General features: G+C 35.1%; 1 protein-coding gene across 5 annotated transcripts; it reads right to left on the bottom strand.

Annotated features, from left to right (window-relative positions):
- Positions 1-1,225: 1,225 nt before the first annotated feature.
- LOC112518997 (snRNA-activating protein complex subunit) lies at positions 1,226-20,036 on the bottom strand. 5 transcript variants are annotated; one of them, XM_025126852.1, is made up of 15 exons: positions 19,908-20,022; positions 18,882-18,957; positions 18,467-18,577; positions 18,170-18,222; positions 16,939-17,156; positions 16,172-16,227; positions 11,145-11,211; positions 11,025-11,077; positions 9,087-9,273; positions 5,562-5,650; positions 5,358-5,448; positions 3,789-3,884; positions 2,716-2,841; positions 2,365-2,625; positions 1,226-1,626 (listed from the first exon to the last, which is right to left on the bottom strand). In XM_025126852.1, exons 5-15 carry the CDS (start codon positions 17,068-17,070, stop codon positions 1,345-1,347), a joined length of 1,440 nt encoding a protein of 479 aa, XP_024982620.1. In that variant the 5' UTR covers positions 17,071-17,156; positions 18,170-18,222; positions 18,467-18,577; positions 18,882-18,957; positions 19,908-20,022; the 3' UTR covers positions 1,226-1,344. The 5 variants fall into 5 exon arrangements, with proteins under 5 accessions (XP_024982620.1, XP_024982619.1, XP_024982622.1 ...); XM_025126851.1 differs by lacking the exon at positions 18,882-18,957 and having other exon boundaries at positions 19,908-20,036; XM_025126854.1 differs by lacking the exons at positions 18,467-18,577; positions 18,882-18,957.
- Between the last annotated feature and the right edge of the window lie 589 nt (positions 20,037-20,625).

Below are 20,625 nucleotides of genomic sequence, written 5' to 3'. Positions count from 1 at the left end.
CCATTTTTAGGGCTCAATTTCGTATCCCTAAAAGGTTGGACCACTAGACCTAGTTTCAACACTTCAAATCCACGAGTGCTATCAAACACGAATGTTTGCAATTATAATTGCAATTTATTAGTTAACGATTAATAAAACTGTGCTCCTAATTGTCTTTTACGATCGACACTAACAAGATATCGCGCTTCACACTAACCCTAAAACGAAAAAATTGACAAGAATTCCATGAAGCAAATACAGCCAAAAACTAGAATCCAATGCACGAAATTGACATTGACCTAAAAGAAGGCAGAATTGTGAATCAAAAAAGTAGTTATAAATTGAAAAACAACACAAATTACCAGGCTACAATGCTACATAACATCCAACGATGATATGGAAATACAAACGACTAATCGGTGAGAGAAAGGATAACCAGAATGAAAAGAAAATAGTACCAGAGAGTTACAGACGGTGGCGGAGATAAGGCAACTGTGATTTGAATTGAAGCTCTTCAAAGGCATAATAAAGCTATGGCGGGTAGTGTCCTTTGTCATATCCTCCTCCACCACCAACTACTACCATTGGAATTTATCGTTAACGAGGCGTTGAAAAAGAAAAGTTGTATAAATTATACAGTTTTTAAGTAATTGTTTTTCCATGATATAGATTTTTAAATGTCAAATTCCATGAAAAGTTATGTATTTTAATTTGATTTTTATTTTGGATAACGTATTTTTAAAACATCCATTTTAGTATCGAAGATGTAAAAAGTATATGGATAACCGGTTTGAATAACCGGTTTGAAGCATTAACTGGTTATCTTGCTGATAAAACAAGTGATGTGGTATCCAACTCAGTATGTTTATCCGATGAAGATATTTATCCAGTAAATACTTACCATATAAGTGTTTAGTAAACGACACCTAGGTTACAAACCAAAAATTAATGGGCTTTGAAAACTCTCACCATTGATCCCTTTCCAAAAACAAATAATAGGAAATAAACACACAAAGGATTCAACATTCTTAGTTATTTAAGTGTGGATGTGTATGATTCATATGATCATAAATTTTCATCGTTTTCAAACATAAATTTCAGACATTTTTTTCTAACGAGATATTGAATTAATTTTTCAATTCTCTCTTTACATTCCGTTGCTTTGCACGAGGATACAACTAGAAAATGTACCATGTTCAATGTTTAAAACTTGAACAGAGTTCATGTAACAAAAGGGAAAACTTGCTACAAAACTCATGATGCAAGTAGCATAAAACCTTTAACTTGACACAAACCGGCAACCCGTTATCATTCGCTTGAACCTCATCCTCTAAATAAATGGAAAAAAACCCGATCCTATTGAAACTAATCATGAATATAATCGAACACCTTGAAGTTGTTGTATATGAGTTGATTGTTGGAATAGTGAAGCATGTAATAGCAAATCCCACAGAAATAGCAAGGATTTTCCGGAGCCCATTTGTCATCCACGGTCACTTTTACTGCTTTGTAAATCTTACAGCTTGAGCACTTCTGGAAACGCACCTTCGATTGGAACATAATCAACGGATATGCGGCTCGATTCTGTACATCTTGTGGATGGATTAATCTCATGTCTCTAATCACCATTACATGCTTACAATCACCCTACAAGATGTCCAAGAATTAGCTATATGTAAATTAACAAATAAAAAAAATGGGAATACGAACCATTACAGTGTAGTTTTATCGGGGTTTTTAGAGCATCCACAATGGCCGTTTTCAGAGAGCTTTTTGGCCAGCTAAGATTGTGAAAAAGCTTCCAACAACAAAATCGCCCCTTTTTGCTTGTCGATCCCATTTCCTTTTGAAAAAGCCTCAATGAAAAGCTCTACCATTGTAGATGCTCTTAGTTTTGGTTGGTTTCCCATTAACTCCTAGATGGATAAAGTTGTCTGTGTGGATTAATTTGTCTGTATAGATTGAGAAGGTTTTTGTTTGGGAGGGTTTTTCATAGATGGAATGAGCACGTTTTACAATTGGGAATGGTAGGTTTGGAAAAAAATTTGTTTTATGCATAAAGCTCCCCATAGAAGCTTACGGAATAAGCCACTGTCTATATCATCAAGCCACTAACAAACAGTCATGTATAGCTCACGAAATAAGCTACGAGTCCGATTTAGCTCATCAAGCTGCTAACAGACAGACCCTTAGTTTGTTGAGGTGGCGCTGAGGTGGCAAAAAAAGGTAGAAAAATGAGGTTCTGCAACAACCTACGCTAGAGATGCCTCTGAACACATGCTCATTCAGGTTTCAGGTTGATCTTGGTAAAAATAATTTCTAAAATAACAACAGGATGAGTTCACACCAGAAAACAAACATGTAATCAGATAATAGGATCCATACCTGATGACAGTACAGATAACCTGCACCAAGTCGGAAACTTAAATCACAAAAGCGTGTTGCCTGCATCGGAAGAGCTTTAAGACGAGGCAATTTTGGTCCATTTCCACTGCCTAAAAGTTCTTTCTGCTTTTGCTGCAATTCACCAGATATAATGCATTCCCACTTTTCAAGTGCAGTTTTTTCAGATACTTTAAGCCAATCAAGTATGGGCTTACTGTAGTCTATAGCATCGGCTTCCCTCAAATCATTATAAAATATATCCTGTAAAAAGTAAAATTTCGATACAAGGGTGAGAAATGATAGAAACAAGCATATGCAAACAACAGAACAGAGATTTAGCAAATTACTTACTTCTATGAGAAAATATCCAGATGGATCGTTCTTGTTGGATAACTTCATGATTTCATCTGTCAAACAATATATTTTGTCCCTGAGTTCTGTTAATAATTGTTGTCCAAGAACCAAGATTTCTTGAGTCTACAAAAAAGCCCAGAAGAACATTAGCAGCAACTTAAGGAAGGAATACCATGAGCAAATATACAATTATTAGTCCCGCGATTGATACAAAACCACATTCTTACTGATCAAGAGGCAACAAATGGACATAGTTTTTAATTTTAGCACAGTGCCGTAAAGAAAAGGGTAGCATTGACAAACCAGAAAAGTTGTGGAAAGATCAGTAATCTTAGATGGTGGTTCAAAAGATCTTCATCCAAGAAATCAATAAATATGGATACTATCGATATTGCTACATAATCTTTTTTATCACTTATAGTCATATAATCATTTAAGTTAACTGAAATACCATAAAATAAGCTAAATCAACCATATGAACAAGTTAAGATATTCTAGTTAATTGAAGTCAAGCATGCCTTCCCCAATTAGTGGTGGGTGCAGAGAAATGAAGCAATAACTATTATAATTTGTTGGAGCAAAATTAATTTGTTCAGGTGAAGAAGGTGGCTCCATACCGGATGGAATGGAAATTGTTCAGTGGCATGGAGCTGTAACGATGAAAATGAAACAAAGGTGTCTGGACGTATGGTCATATGATAAAAACGAAATAAAGTTGTATGTGCTCACGTGTTCATGAAATTCATGATTCTCCATGATTAGTGAAGCTTATACGGATTATTTCTAAATGATGGTGTGACAAAGGCATCATGAAGGCTTCGGCTTTTATATTTAACTTCATATGTATGTCTCAAATAAAGTAATAAACATAATTTTAACATCAGAATAATAAAATCAACATTTCATCTTATGCTTGATTCAACCCATGGCTTTTCAACATTACAATCTATAGGCATATTCCATTCTCATCGGAACCCAACCCATAACACACATGAAATGTAAATTATCAGAATTGTCTTTTCTCAACAAGTAAGAAAAGATGAACTGTTGGGTCATAAGAAAAGGTTTACCTTAACCCATGCTTTTCGACTATGATACACCTCTATGCAAAGAAGGATCTCACTACTATGTAGAGGTATGTTCTCACGATTACTCGATGGTTTCACCTGTGTTAAGAGGATAAAACATGTTACCATTCAAGATTTGAATTTACCGTGTCAAAATTGGCAACTTAAAACTCATAATGCCCACACCTATGTTACATGTTTGATAACAAATTAAGTTGATGATAATTCAACCATGTGTGAACAGCATATAGTAAGAAAATGATGATGAAATAAAGAATATTGTTATCTTAGCTGTATCGCACTATATAACCCGACTGAATATAACAAGTTGTATGTTTCAGAGGCAGCAGATCACCAAAAGTTGCACAAATTACCATTGAATTCTTGAGCTGCAGACTACCCTAGACTCAGGAAGGCCTTTGCGAAGCAGAACTACTTTCATCAGACACCATCATTATTCTAGGAACCTTGACCCACCTAATCAGACCATGTTAGACCAATTTTCCTGTACTTCATAATATATGTTAATATAGCGGTCATTTGCAAAACTTTTGCAGTTTGCTTTGAAATTCTGCAAGTCCTTTCCTAAAAGTTCAAGGTACATTATCTGTATGAGTGAGGGTATTTGTCAGTTTCTTACAGTCCAGCATCGAAAACATTTACTAGTCTTGTCAAGTTTTGAAGTTTTAGAGGGCATGTTGTTTCCAAAAGATAGCAGTCCAAGATGTCATTTTCTGGATGTCCAAGGGTCAAATTTTCATATTACCTAACTTCAGGGGAATTTTTGTAATATCTTGTCCTTGCTGTCTGGAGTAAATCTAGTGTTCCCTTTCAAGGTTTCTTAGCATAAGCGAGTATAAAATCATTACCGCTAAGATTACAGAGCTTGGGAGATATAAGTCCAGATACCAAGCACCCACTATACTGAACCTAACAACTATTGAGAACTGATTAAATATTTACATATTAGTCTCCGTTTCTGTTGAAGATGCCTCACTTATTGTTACAAGTAGTTTTAACCTATTTAGATTCGAGGAGGAAGCACTGTAGCGCAGATATTTGTAATTCTTTGAGTTTAAATATATTTACTTTGACTAAAAAAATACCATCCAAATCTCATGATGAGAAACCCACCCTTGGGGTTACTCAGCCGGCTTTTTACACAATCCTCCTCCTCGCAACTTAGTTTTATGCATTTGCTTGCTCAGTTATGTTTTCAAAGAGGGACTCAGATAAGGGCCAGAATGAAGAACTCAGCACAGAATGAAGGACTGGGAGTCATTTGTTAGTTTTACTTTTGCAAACAGAAATGTATTCTTACTGCTTAGTTAAATCTGGCATATTTTATTGTATAAAGACCCTACAAGTCACAACTTAAACATGATGCTTTATGATTGCACTATGGCTTCCAAACTCAAGCAATAGATGTTCAAATGGTAACCAAACAAACCCAACTAATCTAATCTAATGATCCACAATATTGTATACATGAAGGCACAACTCAGATAACAATGACATCCTGGTAGAATGAAGATAGAATAATAAAATAATTGGGTCGAAAGACATGCAAACCTTGGTCGAGTAACTTGTCGAATTAAAGGATGACATTCGTTCTTTCTTCTCTGAGGAGGGAGTCACACATGTAACAGGCCCGCAAGCACCACTGGATCAAATCAACATAAAAACCAAAATTAGTCATTAATTTCCCCATTCACCCACCCAAACACGAACACAACCATACCAACTCTTTCTAGCATAAAATCCGATAACACATACCTAAAAGAATGCAATCTCGCAGCTGATTTATCTTCTTCTTGTTTTTCTTTAATTCTAGCAAGTTTCTCTACCTCTGCCATATAATTTTCCTGAAAATGCAGAGTAAAAGAACATAAGAATTGACGACAAATCATTGAATATAAATATTTATACAGAGGAAGAAAATATGTGGAGTGCCTGAAGGCATGCGATATTTCTTAGAAAAATTGGATTAATTATTTATTTATACCACACAATATCACATGAATCTCTCTTATTTTTTAACGTTCTACAAAAAATATTAAGCCCATTGGTATTTCATTTCATTTCTCATCTTCATTTTGTAATCCCCAGTCTCCATTTCTCCTTGCATCATTGAAACAAGACCCAACAAAATGGAAATGAAAATATAATGGAGGGGACTAACAAGTGTGCCCCAATCATCTTCTCTCGTCCTTTCATAGTATCCCATCAGTCTCAATGGCAGAAAAGTTAGTCGTTGAGTGATAACAATACAAAAAGTACGTAGGCATACAGGTACAACTCGTTGGTGCACTGCCCGTTAGTTTCTTCATAACACAAAATAGAGAAAAGAAGCCTATATACTACCAAAATTGGAAAGGACCTTCACATTACTTTCTATGGAATAAATCAATGTTAAGTAAATTGCCACCATACAACTAAGGACTGCCAAAATTGCATCTAAGATATGGTGCAACTGTCCATTTTCTGAACTTCTTCAAAATGGATAAGGTGTTAAGATATATTTTACTCGTTAGCCACCGATCTCAATTTTAGACAAGGCAAAGAACCATCAAGGTTTAGTTTCACATTGTATATCCAGTGCAACTCTTCCCAAAAGGAAGATTAACAAGGCCCCAAAGCTTATATTGTTTAAAGCATATATTCTGTCCTGCATAGCTTTGCACCAGCATGACAAAAATAACTTAAAAGACGCAATAACTAGTTGCATCAAATACGAAGGCAAAATGATAAGGGGATAAAAATGAGCATAAAAACGAGAAATGGATTAGCCTAGGCTCCATAAAATCAGGAACACGAGTTGGAGGAACCTTACATTGGGCCATGTGAGCATCTGTAGTAGGGTGAGAGTGTTAAAGAGGAAGCTGAAGCTGAGGACATGCTTAGTATCAGTAAGTTTCTTCTTCCAAGCATTTACCTAGAATGATCTCCTGTCAGAAAGCATCTACAGAGTACCTCTACCATAAGTCGCAAGGCACACAGCTACTATTGCTAGTAGTCATATACTAGTAGATCTAGATTCAATAGTATCCCAAAAGCATAGGTCAAACTGAACCATGTGCATATAGCAATTGCCTAATGGAAGTCGGAGCATGTAGCTTGTCCTAATGTGGGTCGGCCCACATGGATGAGATACCTGAATAAGTAAAATTTTCAAGCTCATTCCCAAGTGGTTTGAAGTGTATCGCAATGACATATGCATCAATCCCCTTAAGAAAAGAAGAATACGCATGAAACAAAAATGTGCACAAGATATACCTTCTCCAAACTCCCTCCTATCCATGTCAGCTACAAGTCCCTCCACATAGTTTGCTACCCTAATTGTACGTCTCCAAAAGCTCCTAGCAGAGGTCATGCCCTGAAAATTGTCTAAGGCCATGTCCATCCTCAGTTTCTCCTCCCATGTTCTCTGTGATTTGCCTAATTGCCCCTCCTTGTTGCCCCCTCGAACATCATGCTTTTTATCAATGTTGTTAATCGTGTCGCTAGAGCAGTGCTATATTGCTTAGCGGTACTTGGGTTAAAAGGTATGGTAAGCAATTCAGCCACCAAACAACATTAGCAAATTAGGTTACAAACTCATCGCTTCCCTTCCAATGAATCAATCGTGCATGGTTCTAGTTCTTTCCACGCTTCGTTCCAATAAACAACATGAAGGGGTTATGAAAATTGTTGACTAAACATTGAAGTAGTAGGAACCTCAAAATCTGCTCCAACATTGAATGATGGAAACTAACCAGAAACTTTGAATTTTAAATGATAGCCTACGCGGTAAGCAATTCAAGCACCCATACACACATACATCTATTACCCATATATCTTCTATCTTCTCTTCAATCCAATAAAGACCCACCAACTGTTTGTTTGTTTTTGTTTTCTATCTATTGTAATAATGAAATTCTAATTTCCAAATTACCAATTTACCATTACTACTAACTTAATGTTTTTACTTCTATACATATATGTGTATATGTATATATATGTGTGTGTGTGTGTGTTTATATATATATATATATATATAATTCTAATAATTATATGAACCACTATACCATCGTAATCACCTTTACGTGAAATCACAGTGCTAACTCTAACCGTGATTCATATTTTGACCGTTGTAACAGCATATACCCTCTTCACATGCGCCGTCATCTATCTCATGTGTACATGTCAAAACCATCTTATATCTTCTCTCTCACTATTTATTCGTGATAGAAGCAACTCCAAACACGGCCTAAAAGACCTAGTTTGGTATCCAATCCACCATGGTCCGACCATAGGGCCACTTAAGCATCCTCGATTCTTCCACTTCCAACTTCCTCTCATGTGTCTTCCTAGTCGCCCAAATGGCTACACTGTATATTTCCCCCTTCAGTTTTAGGCGCGCCTTTCTTCTCGCACATACTCTTGTGGGGGCTCTCCACTTTAACCACCGCGCCTTTAATCCATGTGTTACATCATCCTCAACCTCTCCCTCTTTCCAAAGTATGGAACTTAGATACTTGAAGTTATCCTTCTAGGGTAGCCTTTGATCCTCAAATTGAGTTCTACCTCCTTATGAGTACGTTCTCCTTCTTGTTTGTTTTCTAACATTTTCATATATTTACTCACTTTTTATTCACTGTTTCCTCTAAATCATTCCAACAATTGTGATGCAATACTATATGTGCAAGTGAACACAAGCAAGAAAAAACACCAGTCGATGATGATCAAAAACTTGAATGGAAGATGATTGTCCAACAAAACCTAATTAAAATAAATGCACCAACAAACCATGATGAAGTAAAAGATTGTTCAAAATCGTACTATAACCAAAATTTTAGTATTTGCCGATTCAAATTTGTCGTCTAATGGATTTTGGTGGCAAATACAGGGAGGTTCTTTAAGATTTTTTGACATAGGTTATGAAAAAAGCAAATAACCCAAAAGGTCTCAATAAAATTTAGCACAATGACCATAATGGTTATTGTACTTGCTACGTAGTGGTAGTACCATAACTGAACTTCTTTATTCATCCACAAAAGAAGATATTTTTATTCCTACAAACCCTTGTCCACTTTAGAGAGAAATCAATACCATTGTCCATTCTAAAACAAAGCCAAAACTTGTGTTCTTTATTGAGAATCAAAGAAATTTGCTAGTGCAATTTGACGTAACAACCAAGTTCAACAATTATTCTGACCATTTGGTATGATAAATTTGAGTGGTACTTATTGACTATAAAAGTATGTGATCTCATAATAAGAAAGCTAAAAGATGAAGGAATCGAGTAAACAAGCGCCTTACTTCATGGGTCGTATCATTTTGTGTCGCTCTTTTTCTCATATTAGATATGTCTCCATTCATCTTCCCATCATCACTGGTTGTCTTAGATCTCTTTGGAAAATAATTTGAAGGTTCATAATCCTCGTCTCTTCTTGATTTTATAGAGCATGAAAGATCTACATCAAGGTTTCTACTATCATTCCTTGTCCTAAAACAGAAAATAGAATAACCTCACTTAGTTTTGCAAGACAATCTTTCCTTCTAGTAGGGGAAGAAAAAAAGGAGAAAATGAGTTGGTTAAGAACTCATGGTTGGATTTCTTTTTCAGTGGTTACTATATGCATTCTAGAAGAAAAGAAAGTTTGAAAGAGTGTTATTAGTTAGCAAGATGTCCAAGTATTGTGCATTTCAGCTCTCAGAAAAGTTGGTATATTACTATATGTTGTCTATTAAAAATGGAAAAATCACTTATCCATATCAAAGTGAAAAATCTTTCACTGCAAGAAAATGCATATATATATATATACATAGAGAGAGAGAGAGGGGGAAAGTTCAATTGAAAACCAAACTTTACATTGTGAAACAAGGGACAAATCTTACCCTCCATCTCTATTTGATTCAACAACTCACCTTGAATAGAATTTTTAATTAAAATTGTTAATAAGGTGATTAGGGGTAAAAAAAGAAGTTTATTTCAATCATGACCACGTTTAATTATATGAGTTTTTCTTTTATTTTATTAATTAAAAATTTTACTCCCCTTAATTTTTAAACTATATTATTCTCAAAGTTACTAATATTTTAATCAAACAAATTACATCAAAAACGATAATTTCATTTTCTTCGACATGACATCCATCTCAATGTAGTTTTTTTTTTTACATGCAACTTTACATATATGTGTATACTCATGAAGAATTTTCTAGTGAAAATATATATTCATGATGAATATCAAACTGATGTATGAATGTTGAAAAGTGGTTGTATACACGTGAACATGTATACATATTCATGATGAATGTTATAGTAAAAATATATGTTCATGATGAATATCATATTGATGTATGAATACTGAAAAGTTGTTCTATACATGTGAACATATATAAATATTCATGATAAATAGTATGTATATTCATGATGAATGTTATAGTGAAAATGTATACTCATGATGAATATCATAATGATGCATGAATATTGAAGAGTTGTTGGATATACGTGAATATACATTAATATTCATGACGAATGTTATAGTGAAAATGTACATTAATGATGTATATCATAGTGATGTATGAATACTAAAAATTTGTTGTATACACGTGAAAATGCATAACTATTCATGATGAATGTTATAGTGAGTTGTATATTCATGATAATATCATATTGATGTATGAACACTAAAGAGTTATTGTATACTTGTGAACATGCATAAATATTCATGATGAATATTACACAGATATATCATTTCACGTAAAAACGGTTAAAATAAAAAATAAAAAAAACTATATTGAGATGGATGTCAAATCGAAGAGAATAAAATGCTAGTTTTTTTGATGTAATTTGTTTGATTAAAATATAAGTTATTTTTAGGATAACTTAATTTAAAAATTAAGAGTAAAAAAAATTAATTAAAAAGAAAATAAGAAGTCAAATAAGTTAGGCGTGTGATTCAAGTTTGAAATTTATTCCATTTTTGCCTCTAATCACTCCTTAATTAACCACTTTGTGTTTTAACAGTTGATTAGTTTTCTTAATTTTGATCAATGGTCAAGATTTGTCCCTTGGTTCACACTTCACAATGTAAAGTTGGTTTTCAATTTACCCTACCCCTATATATATATATATATATATATATGTGTGTGTGTGTGTGTGTGTGTGTGTGGGATTAAAAAGCAATCTTGCCAAAAGAAAGCCATATATAATAAGTGGATCTATCAAATGTTTCATAGACAACTTAGTTACCCGTTGGAGCAATCTTCTGATGATAGTGAACGATCTCCTGTCAAGTTACCACCCTACAGAAATTCACAATGATATGTTACATCGCAACCAATTTTTAACAAATGGTATTTAGCAGCATACCTTGAGTGATGCTTGAAATGCTATATCCACCAACTCCTCCTCACTGAGGATTTTAAGTTCATCAACCCTATAAAAGGCATTGCAATAAGTACAGGGAGAATCAAATCTATTGTTAGATAGAACTTACATGTACCATTATGGTTTATTGATGATATTTACGTGTATAATACATCAAGACTTGGGTTCAAGGAATATGCTAAAAATGGAAAATCGAGAACACCACATCAATTGATAAAAGGGATGTGATTTAATGAAATTTAAAAACCTCATCCCCCATAACTTTAATAGATAAAAAGGAGAAACAAATCAAAAGTTTAGCGATACAAATTACACAAAAAACGATCATTTTATTCTCTTTAATTTGACATCCATATTGATATTTTTTTTTCCATTTTTTTAGTGAACCAAGCCCAATACTTCAAATGACCAAATAGATAAGCAATTATAGCATGTTTCAGGTTAAGATGATAGTTTGAAGAAAAAGAGTTAAAAACGTATCAATCCGGATCATACAGTGAGTCTATGAGCCTACACAAATAACCATGATAAAACCCTCTATAAACCTAGTTGTAGCAAGTCTTGTTCCAACAATCTCAAGGTAGAGTCCATGTATCATAATGCTCAACTAGCTAAATTAGTAAATATAACAAAAGTATTTCCTAAAAGGTTCTTATCCTTTCTATATTCAGATAAGACAAAGAATGAGGGTGCTAGTTAGAAACAGCAAAAAACTTCCTTCACATTATCATCTATTTTTTGAAAACAAGTCAATAAAAAATCTATTGAAATGCAAATCCAAGACTACAAGTAAAACAAACGAAGTCCAAGCAAAGACCAAACTCCAAAGCATGTATCTCAACTAGCATAAGTAATCTAAGTAGAGGAAGCCAAGTTGACACAAGAGAATCCACCAAACATTAAAAAACAATCAACCAACTTCGAATACAAAACAAAATAACCAACCCAACCATAAAGTCAGTCAATTTTGAAGATTATCACAAATGGACTCCTCAACATCATAGACCAATTAAACCACAAAGAGACTCCACAATAGCAGAGAGCATTCATACAAAATAACTCCACCCACCATGTCAGCCAATCCTCAAAACCTGGGCCACCCCTTGCGAAAAAGTGTGGGATATTCTACTCATAAGTCAAGAAAAACCAAGTGGGTTGCTCCATCCCAACCTCCTCCTCAAGAATGTTCATTGATCACATTCTTGACATTCAGGGAACAAAGTGGCCAACAACGGATAGCCACCAACCAACGAAGAAAATAATCTCAAAAGAGCCACTAAAACTTTCAAGCGACATCTTTGAGCAATCATATATACCAAACCAGGCACTCAACTTTTTGCAACTTATAGACGACCACTTGAAATTTCTAAAAGTCATAGGAAACTACCTAACATTAAGGAAGTTGAATATAATTCCTAGACCTGCAGAAAACCTGAACTTTCATAAAGTACAAAAGAAAACTGGAATTTTGAAATTGCGAATCAGATTAAATAGTTTCTGAAGCTTTCAATGGTTGGAATATGTCCCTGTACTTTTGAAATTTGCAACTACACAATAGAGAATTACAAGATGCAACAACTGCGACAATAGCATGACAAACTTGAACAGGTAGCAGTGGCAAGACTACAAATGCAGTGACCCACTGAACAACTTGCAATCTAGATGTTTGCAAGACCTAAAATAAGCAATCCATTTTAGTAGTACAGTTAGACAGAAAAACAAGAGATACAAATGTTATACCCCGTGTTAAATGGGTAAGTACGAGTAGGGAATGCATTAGTAGTACAAGTGGGTGATGCATCATAGTACTAAGTCTGGGTAAGTGCTAGTATAAATAAGGGGTGAGAAGGATGAGTAGAGGCATTCTGTTTTGTATACAATATCTGAGGTGAAAGTCCTGTGGAGAGATTCTGGCTCTCGAAAGCCAGAAAACCCGTATGTAAGCATTTGATTAGTGAGAAGCAATCGATTTCCTTAGATTTAATCTTTGATTTTTTGGATGTACATCAATTGGCAACAGAGCGAGATCGAGCCTGGAGCATGGAAAGGAATCGAAGGATGGCACCAGTTTTGTTCATAAGGGCATGAAATCGTTGAAGGAGGATTTCAAATCCTTGGGGAGGGATCTGGAGACTGTGAATAAGATGATGGACAAACTACTCAAACCTTATGACAGGTCAATGAAGATGAAGACAGCAAGCTCTGATCCGCTGAGGAAGAACACCAAATCTGAGGTGGAAGAGAATGTTTCCGCTGTTAAAAGGGAAAGGAGGGTTGGGTTAGGCAACAACCAACCCGAGCCGTTACAGTTGCCGCCACCATTCTCACCCCCGTCGTCACAGCCCACCCTCCCATCACCGACGCTTGTCATTAAACGAAACAAAAGTCACCGGAAGAATGATCTGGGACGGAGGACGGCATCGAACTGGAATGGAGATGTCAACAAAGGCCGCTTCATTTAATCTACCACAGCCCAAGCCAACGATTCTAATTTGGCCAAGCCTGTACCAGAAGTGATTCGATCCTTATCCTCTACAAACTCAGAATCGTTAATGGCATATGGGGGAGATTGGTTGGGCGAAAATCATCAGAACCTGCCATCGCCACCGCTGCCACCACCATTATTGCCACCGTCATTATTTAATCTTCACCATCTTTCTTCAATTCCTTGTTCGACTGTATAGGCAAGGACTTCGTATGATTGTTCATTTTTTGGTTTAATTGTGTTAGAGTATGAACATCACCGTCCAACTCATTAGAAGCCTGAATAATGTGACCCAATTCCAATTCCAGGGGCATCAAAATACGGACGATCTAGGCATATGGTGGATTTTACCAAAGAATCGTATCATTTTGAGGGTCTGATTCTTGGTATTCTCAACACTCAACCATCAAGGTTTTGGCACTTACTCCCATGACCCTCTTTGTACTATCACCCCAAATGCTTCAATTCCCACCAGAGAGACAAGATGTTTCCAATTATAGATATGAAAACTAAACCCTATGATAAACCAGAGATCGGTAAATCTTATGTGGAAACAATTCAATCATCTTGGGTATGTTGACCTAGTGACATTTATTGAAGACCCCTGTCGCAAAGTTATAGGAAACCATGTTGATTTTGGTTTTCTTCTGGCGTGGAATGTTGATCCTTGGTTCCCTTGCTCAGGGAAAGCATCAATCGTTGCAAGCCTTTTACGGAAATTACAAAGGGACGTATGCAAGAAGCAACATGACCGCTTCACATTTTTGGTTCCATGGTCAGCCGTGTACATCATTAGGTAAAAAGTCCCTTGAGGTTGTTGAGACCTAGGAAGTACCGGATTGTCAAAGGGAAGATGAGACGCTTACAAGTGCGGGGAATGAGAAAGGAAATCAAACCACTCTCAGAATCAAATGGTGGGTTGCAAGATGTTTTCACCGAGTTTGCAGTACCTAGAAGGTTCGTGGAATATTACCTTTGATGACCTGGATGAATTATAACCAAGCATCAACAACACACGACCCCAACCCCTGTTTATCTCAAAAGTTGTTGCAGCAGAGAGTGTGCGGTGTGCCAACGAATCTGAAGCACAATCTAGACCCACTTTCAGTCAGAATCTATCAAACACTCATAGATGGTGGCATTGGATGGGAAGAAGGGAAATATTAAAAGGCGTCTAAATAAAGTTAATATTCAGAGGAGTTGTGAAGCTGCAGAAATGAATGTTGTACGACAATCAAAAGTCTAGCCCAACATGTCGCCTCGGTTTGATTATCTCAATACATATAATCAAAAGGATCCACAATTCTACTCTCTTGTTCCCAAATGTAGACCATCGAACTGGAATTTGTTCAAGAACGATGCTTCAAGAATCATAACATCAAACTTGTGGAGAACACTTCACTTATCTATCTGAGCTAGATAGTGCAGGTCCTTTGTCAAAGGAGCATAAGGATGGTAGCATCGCAAAATGGTGGTTCCCTGACTTGATGGGATTATTGAGGGGGCTGGTGTAAGCTACCGCAAGTGGTTATTTAGAAGATTAAGGGAGCTTATTGAAGTGGCCGAGTTTCAGGTGGCATTATTTATTGCCAAGGCAGGGACTCAAAGAAGGGCTAAAAGGTAGTATCTGGAAAGTTTTGGAAGCCAAAACAGAGTCTTGATAACCAAATATGAAGTTTGTATGGGTTTGATTGTAAAACACGTGAAGAAGCAAGAGTTTCAATACAGGATTGAAACCCTGGAAGAGTACTTCACAGCAATGACACTTCAACTTGATCTAGCATTAGAGGTTAAAAGTGGGATGTTGGCTAAACATCAGGAGGTTTGGACCTTCATAGAATGGTACAAAGAGGAAGGTGGTAGGCCCCTGGGTTGTTGCAGAAAGCACTTATGGAAGGGTTTGTTCTCAATTGCAGTTGGTTGGGGGAGATAATGTAATGTGTGTGTCTCAATTTATTTTCTTTTTCTTTCCACCTTGAGGACAAGGTGAAAGTCGGGGGATGCTATTGTTATACCCGGTGTTAAATGGGTAAATACAAGTAGGGAATGCATTAGTAGTACAAGTGGGTGATGCATCATGGTACTAAGCTTGGAGCAGTGCTAGTATAAATAAGGAGTGAGTAGAGGCATTTTGTATACAATTTATGGGACGCGAGTCCTCTGGAGAGATTTTGGCCTCTCAAAAGACAGAAAACCCCTATTGTAAGCATTTGATTAGTGAGAAGCATTTGATTTCCTCTGATTTAATCTCTGATTTTCTGGGGTACATCAACAAACTGAAAAGGCAGACAACCGTAAAACATGCTGACCATCGGAGAAGAGAAAACTCTTGCACATTCAACTACCCTCACTTTTACCATACAAATATGACCTTCACATTTACTTAAAGGAATGCTTCTTTATTTTGACATATTACAAAGATAAGGGATATGGCAAGCAGAAGCTAATGTGTGAAGGGGCCAAACATCCAGAGCTTATTTAAAAGTAAATGAACCTTATAATTAACAAAAGTAATGTGACTTACACAATTTCATGATGATGTTGTTCAGTAAAGTCCAAGCACAGCTCCTTTCTGATATCCTGCATTAACCAAACTAATTATGGTTGGTCAAAAACTGAACAGCTTCAAAGGGAAATTTAAAATAGATTCACCAATCACGACAAAAATTGCCAAATTTTTGCATTTAGTTTTGGACAGCAATGTTTCTCCGATGAAACAATAAGACTTTGTTTGGCTCTCTTCACTGATATCATCTTTCTTCACCATTATATTATGAACTAAATTATCCAAGTTTCTTATGTTTAAAAATTGCACAACCAAACATTTTGAAGTCGTGACACGTTTTCAGACTTAAATCATTTAAATTGCCAAAGATTAGTAGGGTTTAAAATTTCATTAATACCATTAATGTTTCTATACCATTACCAAGGCAAAATATAGTAGCTTCCAATTACATATACCAAAGGTTGCCAACTACTAGCCAAGGACTGTTCCTATACCATTGCTAAGGAAAAAATAAATAACTTCTAATTAGGTGTAGAAAGGTTGTAGCCTGCTACCATAGGGCAGTTTAGTCCAGATAAGATGTAACTTTGCACTCTTAGTGTATAAAGAACATAGTTCACTCATTCTATCAAAACAAGTAAATTAGATGGATAGATTTTGAATTTAGTAGAATCTACAGTTATTTTAAATAAATTTCAGTTACACATAAATAACAATAAGATATACAAGAAATTAGTGTTGTATGTGATAATGATTACGATTTTTAAGCACCAAGGATATTGTACCTTCAGTTCTTCTTCAACACATGACTGGAATCTAGAAACACTAGTGAGTGGACCAACCATATCAGAGATGTATATAGGACCACCATGAGGAATCGAAAAAAAGGCATCTTCAGAAGCAGAAGAATCTTCCATTTCTTTCCTCCAGATAAAAATCGTCTAACTGATCTCTCAACCAGGAAGCGGTAGACACGCCAACTTCCAGATGCGCACTGTCCAGACTGTCAATAGTAAGTATTAATAGCACGATAAAAAAATACTAACAAAAATAGTAAAAGGGGTAGTAGCATTTTAGCCCAACCCAAGTTCTCGTCTACAGATCCTTGCAACACTATGACTCAATTTCACTGCCTTCCTCCAGCTCTTTCTCCTTACATCCCTTTCTAACTTTTCTAACTAGAAAAACGATATGGATCATATGGTAGAGAATTTGTTGTTTCAACCAGTATGAACCTTTTTACCTAGTTCATCCTAAATCAGAGAGCCACAAAGTTTTGGTATTGGTTTCAGAATAACAGACAAAATGTCATAATTTAGGTCAAAAGTGTGTATTAATGACGGTTTGCATTGAATTGATTACATGTCGTATGATCTGTCATGAAATTTTCATATAATGATTGTGGGGAGCTGCTCTCTACAGGGCCTTCCTCATGTTGGACAGGCCCAACAAAAGAAGGGTCTCTCACCAAGTCCTAGTAAGCTTCTCCAATTTGCATTAAAATTAGACAATTAATTAGTAGAAGCGGATTTACAATCTTGAAGAACTATATTCCCAGCGAGAGTATAATACTAGTTCCCCGTATATTTTGAATGCTAGACCTATAAATTTTACAGAACCAAAAATTCACAAACAAAGTGTGGTTTGTTTGATTTGGTTCAAAGTTTTGAATGAACTGATTTTGATTGAGCACAAAATTCACTATAAATCACGGAAACTTTCAGTAAACCGAAATAAAATGGAAAATAAATTGGTAAGATTCATTAAAAACTGGAGTTCTTTAACACCATTACACGTATACATATTAGTAAGTATCATTTATACATGCACAAATATCATATTGTTATTACAACATCCAAATATCATATCTAATATGAAAAAAAAACATGGAATTGGATGTCGTGTCACAGCCTTCCTATCCACTCCCCTTAAAATAAACCCTAGCCCCCACCTACAAAGAGATGAAAAGAGAAGAATTATGTGAAGACATGATCACCAATGAGAAAGAAAACTAACCTTGATCCACGATACAAACAACAATTCGCTTGATTCTTCCCCTACTCTGCTTCCTATCAAAACAACAGGATTGAAATTATTATTTTTTTATTGTTATTTATTTATTTGAGATCAACATATTGTCCAAATTTAGAGATCCATCATAAATCATTGTATTCTCATCGTGTAAGCATTGTCCAACGTGAGTTCATAGCTTGTCATTTATAACTTGGATTGACGTTTTTTAAGGTTGATTACTTTTTAGAGATCAGTTAAAAGAAAATACTCAAATAGAGATCCAAACGAATGCAAATGAACCTTGGGTTCGAATCCAGGCGTTGTGAAAGCCCTTGCGGCTATAGAGGTTCACCTATGATGACTCCAGGCCAGGGCTGATCCTGAGGGTTCTTAATCCCCAGGGCGAAAAACCTAAAAAATGCACCCAAACTAAAAATCAGACAAAACACACCATTTCTAGGAGACCAAGGATTTACCGGTGAATCGTGAGTTTTCAAATGAAGAGAACCACACTAGTTACCACTCACCATGGGGCACTTACAGATCATTTTTCAAATGTCAACATTTTCGATCAACAAAAATATGCACCAAATTACTAGATATGTGGAAAAATGGATGATTTAAAGGACTACAAATGTAGCGTGTACATTAATGTACATGAGGAAACTAAAGATTATTTAAGAAATGGGCTTAGGCTTCGAAAGGAGCCGGCTACCTTCTTACTGACAGCGTGCTACGTGCTAGCACTTGATTAGTACTTTGGGAATACATTAGGCAACTTGATGTGTAAGCTAGAAATTTAGAAAACATGTTTAACATGATATAGGAATTAGTGTTTATGAAATCAATTTGGCAAACAACTTATTAGGTAGAGAAACCACGAGATTTATTGAAATTGACATTGCTATATACTCATCAAATGAAATTAAAACAATGTGACTACTGGTAGATTATGAATGATGCATCTAATAGAATATGTCAACATGCTATGAAAGAGGTATGGTTGATTATGTTTATAACTTCGTTTCATGTACTAATAATTCTCTAAAAATATGTACAACACTCAATTCAAAGTTGGTGTGTGGTTAAATTTGTCATGAACCCTAAATCCATGACCATCTTTCATCTTAAAATCAAAGGTCCTAAAAAGCCATCGAACATGAAAGAACATGATCATGATACCACACAATTTCAATGACAAATTGGACAACAAATCATAGGTGAATTACCTTTCACTAGTTCGAAAACAACCCATTCTCCAACAATATCTTGAGTAACTACAACGCAACAATGTTACTTCCATTCTTTTGTAGGCTTCCTTATAGATTTTAATTACTATCCCTAAGAAGTAAATGCCACGTAATCGCATAGAAAACAAGTAAAATAAGTACTCTTCAGATCAATAATCAAATTGTGTAACCAATCTTTCAGTATTTTAAATTAAACTAACAAGGATATCATAGAGTTTATGTTTGTGGCATTTCATCGAACAGTTGGAGGGCGTCATCAACCTTCTTAATATTGTAAACAATGTGCAACAAACCAAAACCCAAGCATAAAGCAAATACCAATGAGAAACCAAGATAGACATATTAGCAAATTGAACTAATCATCTAACTATCAAAAATCAACAAGACAAAAGAACAACCCAAATAATAAGACAAATTAGAAACATTTTTAATCTACAAAAGACATAAACATTAGTCATTAGAATTCAGAAATGTAGAATTCAGAAATGTACCAGAAGTCTAAGTCGATTGATTAAGACTATGAGAGCCAGAGACTTCGAGCTCGAAAGGAGAGAGCAGCGTAGATAAGAGACAAGAGAGTTACTCGGTATCACTTGGTTGCAGAACAAGTCGAGAGTCGGTGAAATCGTGAGGGTGAAGCGAAGCGAGGCGAGTCAAAATAGAATTTCGAGGAGATTATATTATTAAAACGTTAAATGCATGAAATATGAACTATTTTTATAAAAAAAATTATTATAGTATTTTATTTTATTTTTTATTATTATAGTAATGTATTTTTAAATTATTTTTTATTAAAACATCACAATTAAAATATCTATCCATTATAGCAATAAGTAATCTGTTATCTTTTAAACCGGTTAACTCCTTGATTTTTTTTGTTTGTGGCTTTGATGAAGTGATGTGGATGACACATCATTTTGATGACTTAATTTAAAATAAAAATAAAAATCTATTTCAAATTATTATTAGTGATTTTTATTTTTCATTGCTATGATTTAAAAAAACATTTAATTTTTTTGACTTTTTTTTTTTAAATTGCACGCAAATTAAATATTCTAGAGTAAAATATTTCTTAAATAAATATGTTACATTATTTTCGAGATATATTTTGTTTGTAAAAAAAGTAACGCTTCTTATTTTATGTTGTTAAAAGAAATACATATCTTTTAAAGTTTTCTCTAAAATGTTAACAAAATAAATTATATTCTA

The sequence above is a fragment of the Cynara cardunculus genome (assembly GCF_001531365.2).
Source record: "Cynara cardunculus var. scolymus isolate 2C chromosome LG 10, CcrdV1, whole genome shotgun sequence".
Taxonomy (NCBI): Eukaryota; Viridiplantae; Streptophyta; class Magnoliopsida; order Asterales; family Asteraceae; genus Cynara; species Cynara cardunculus.
This window is presented reverse-complemented; position numbering and strand designations above follow the sequence as displayed.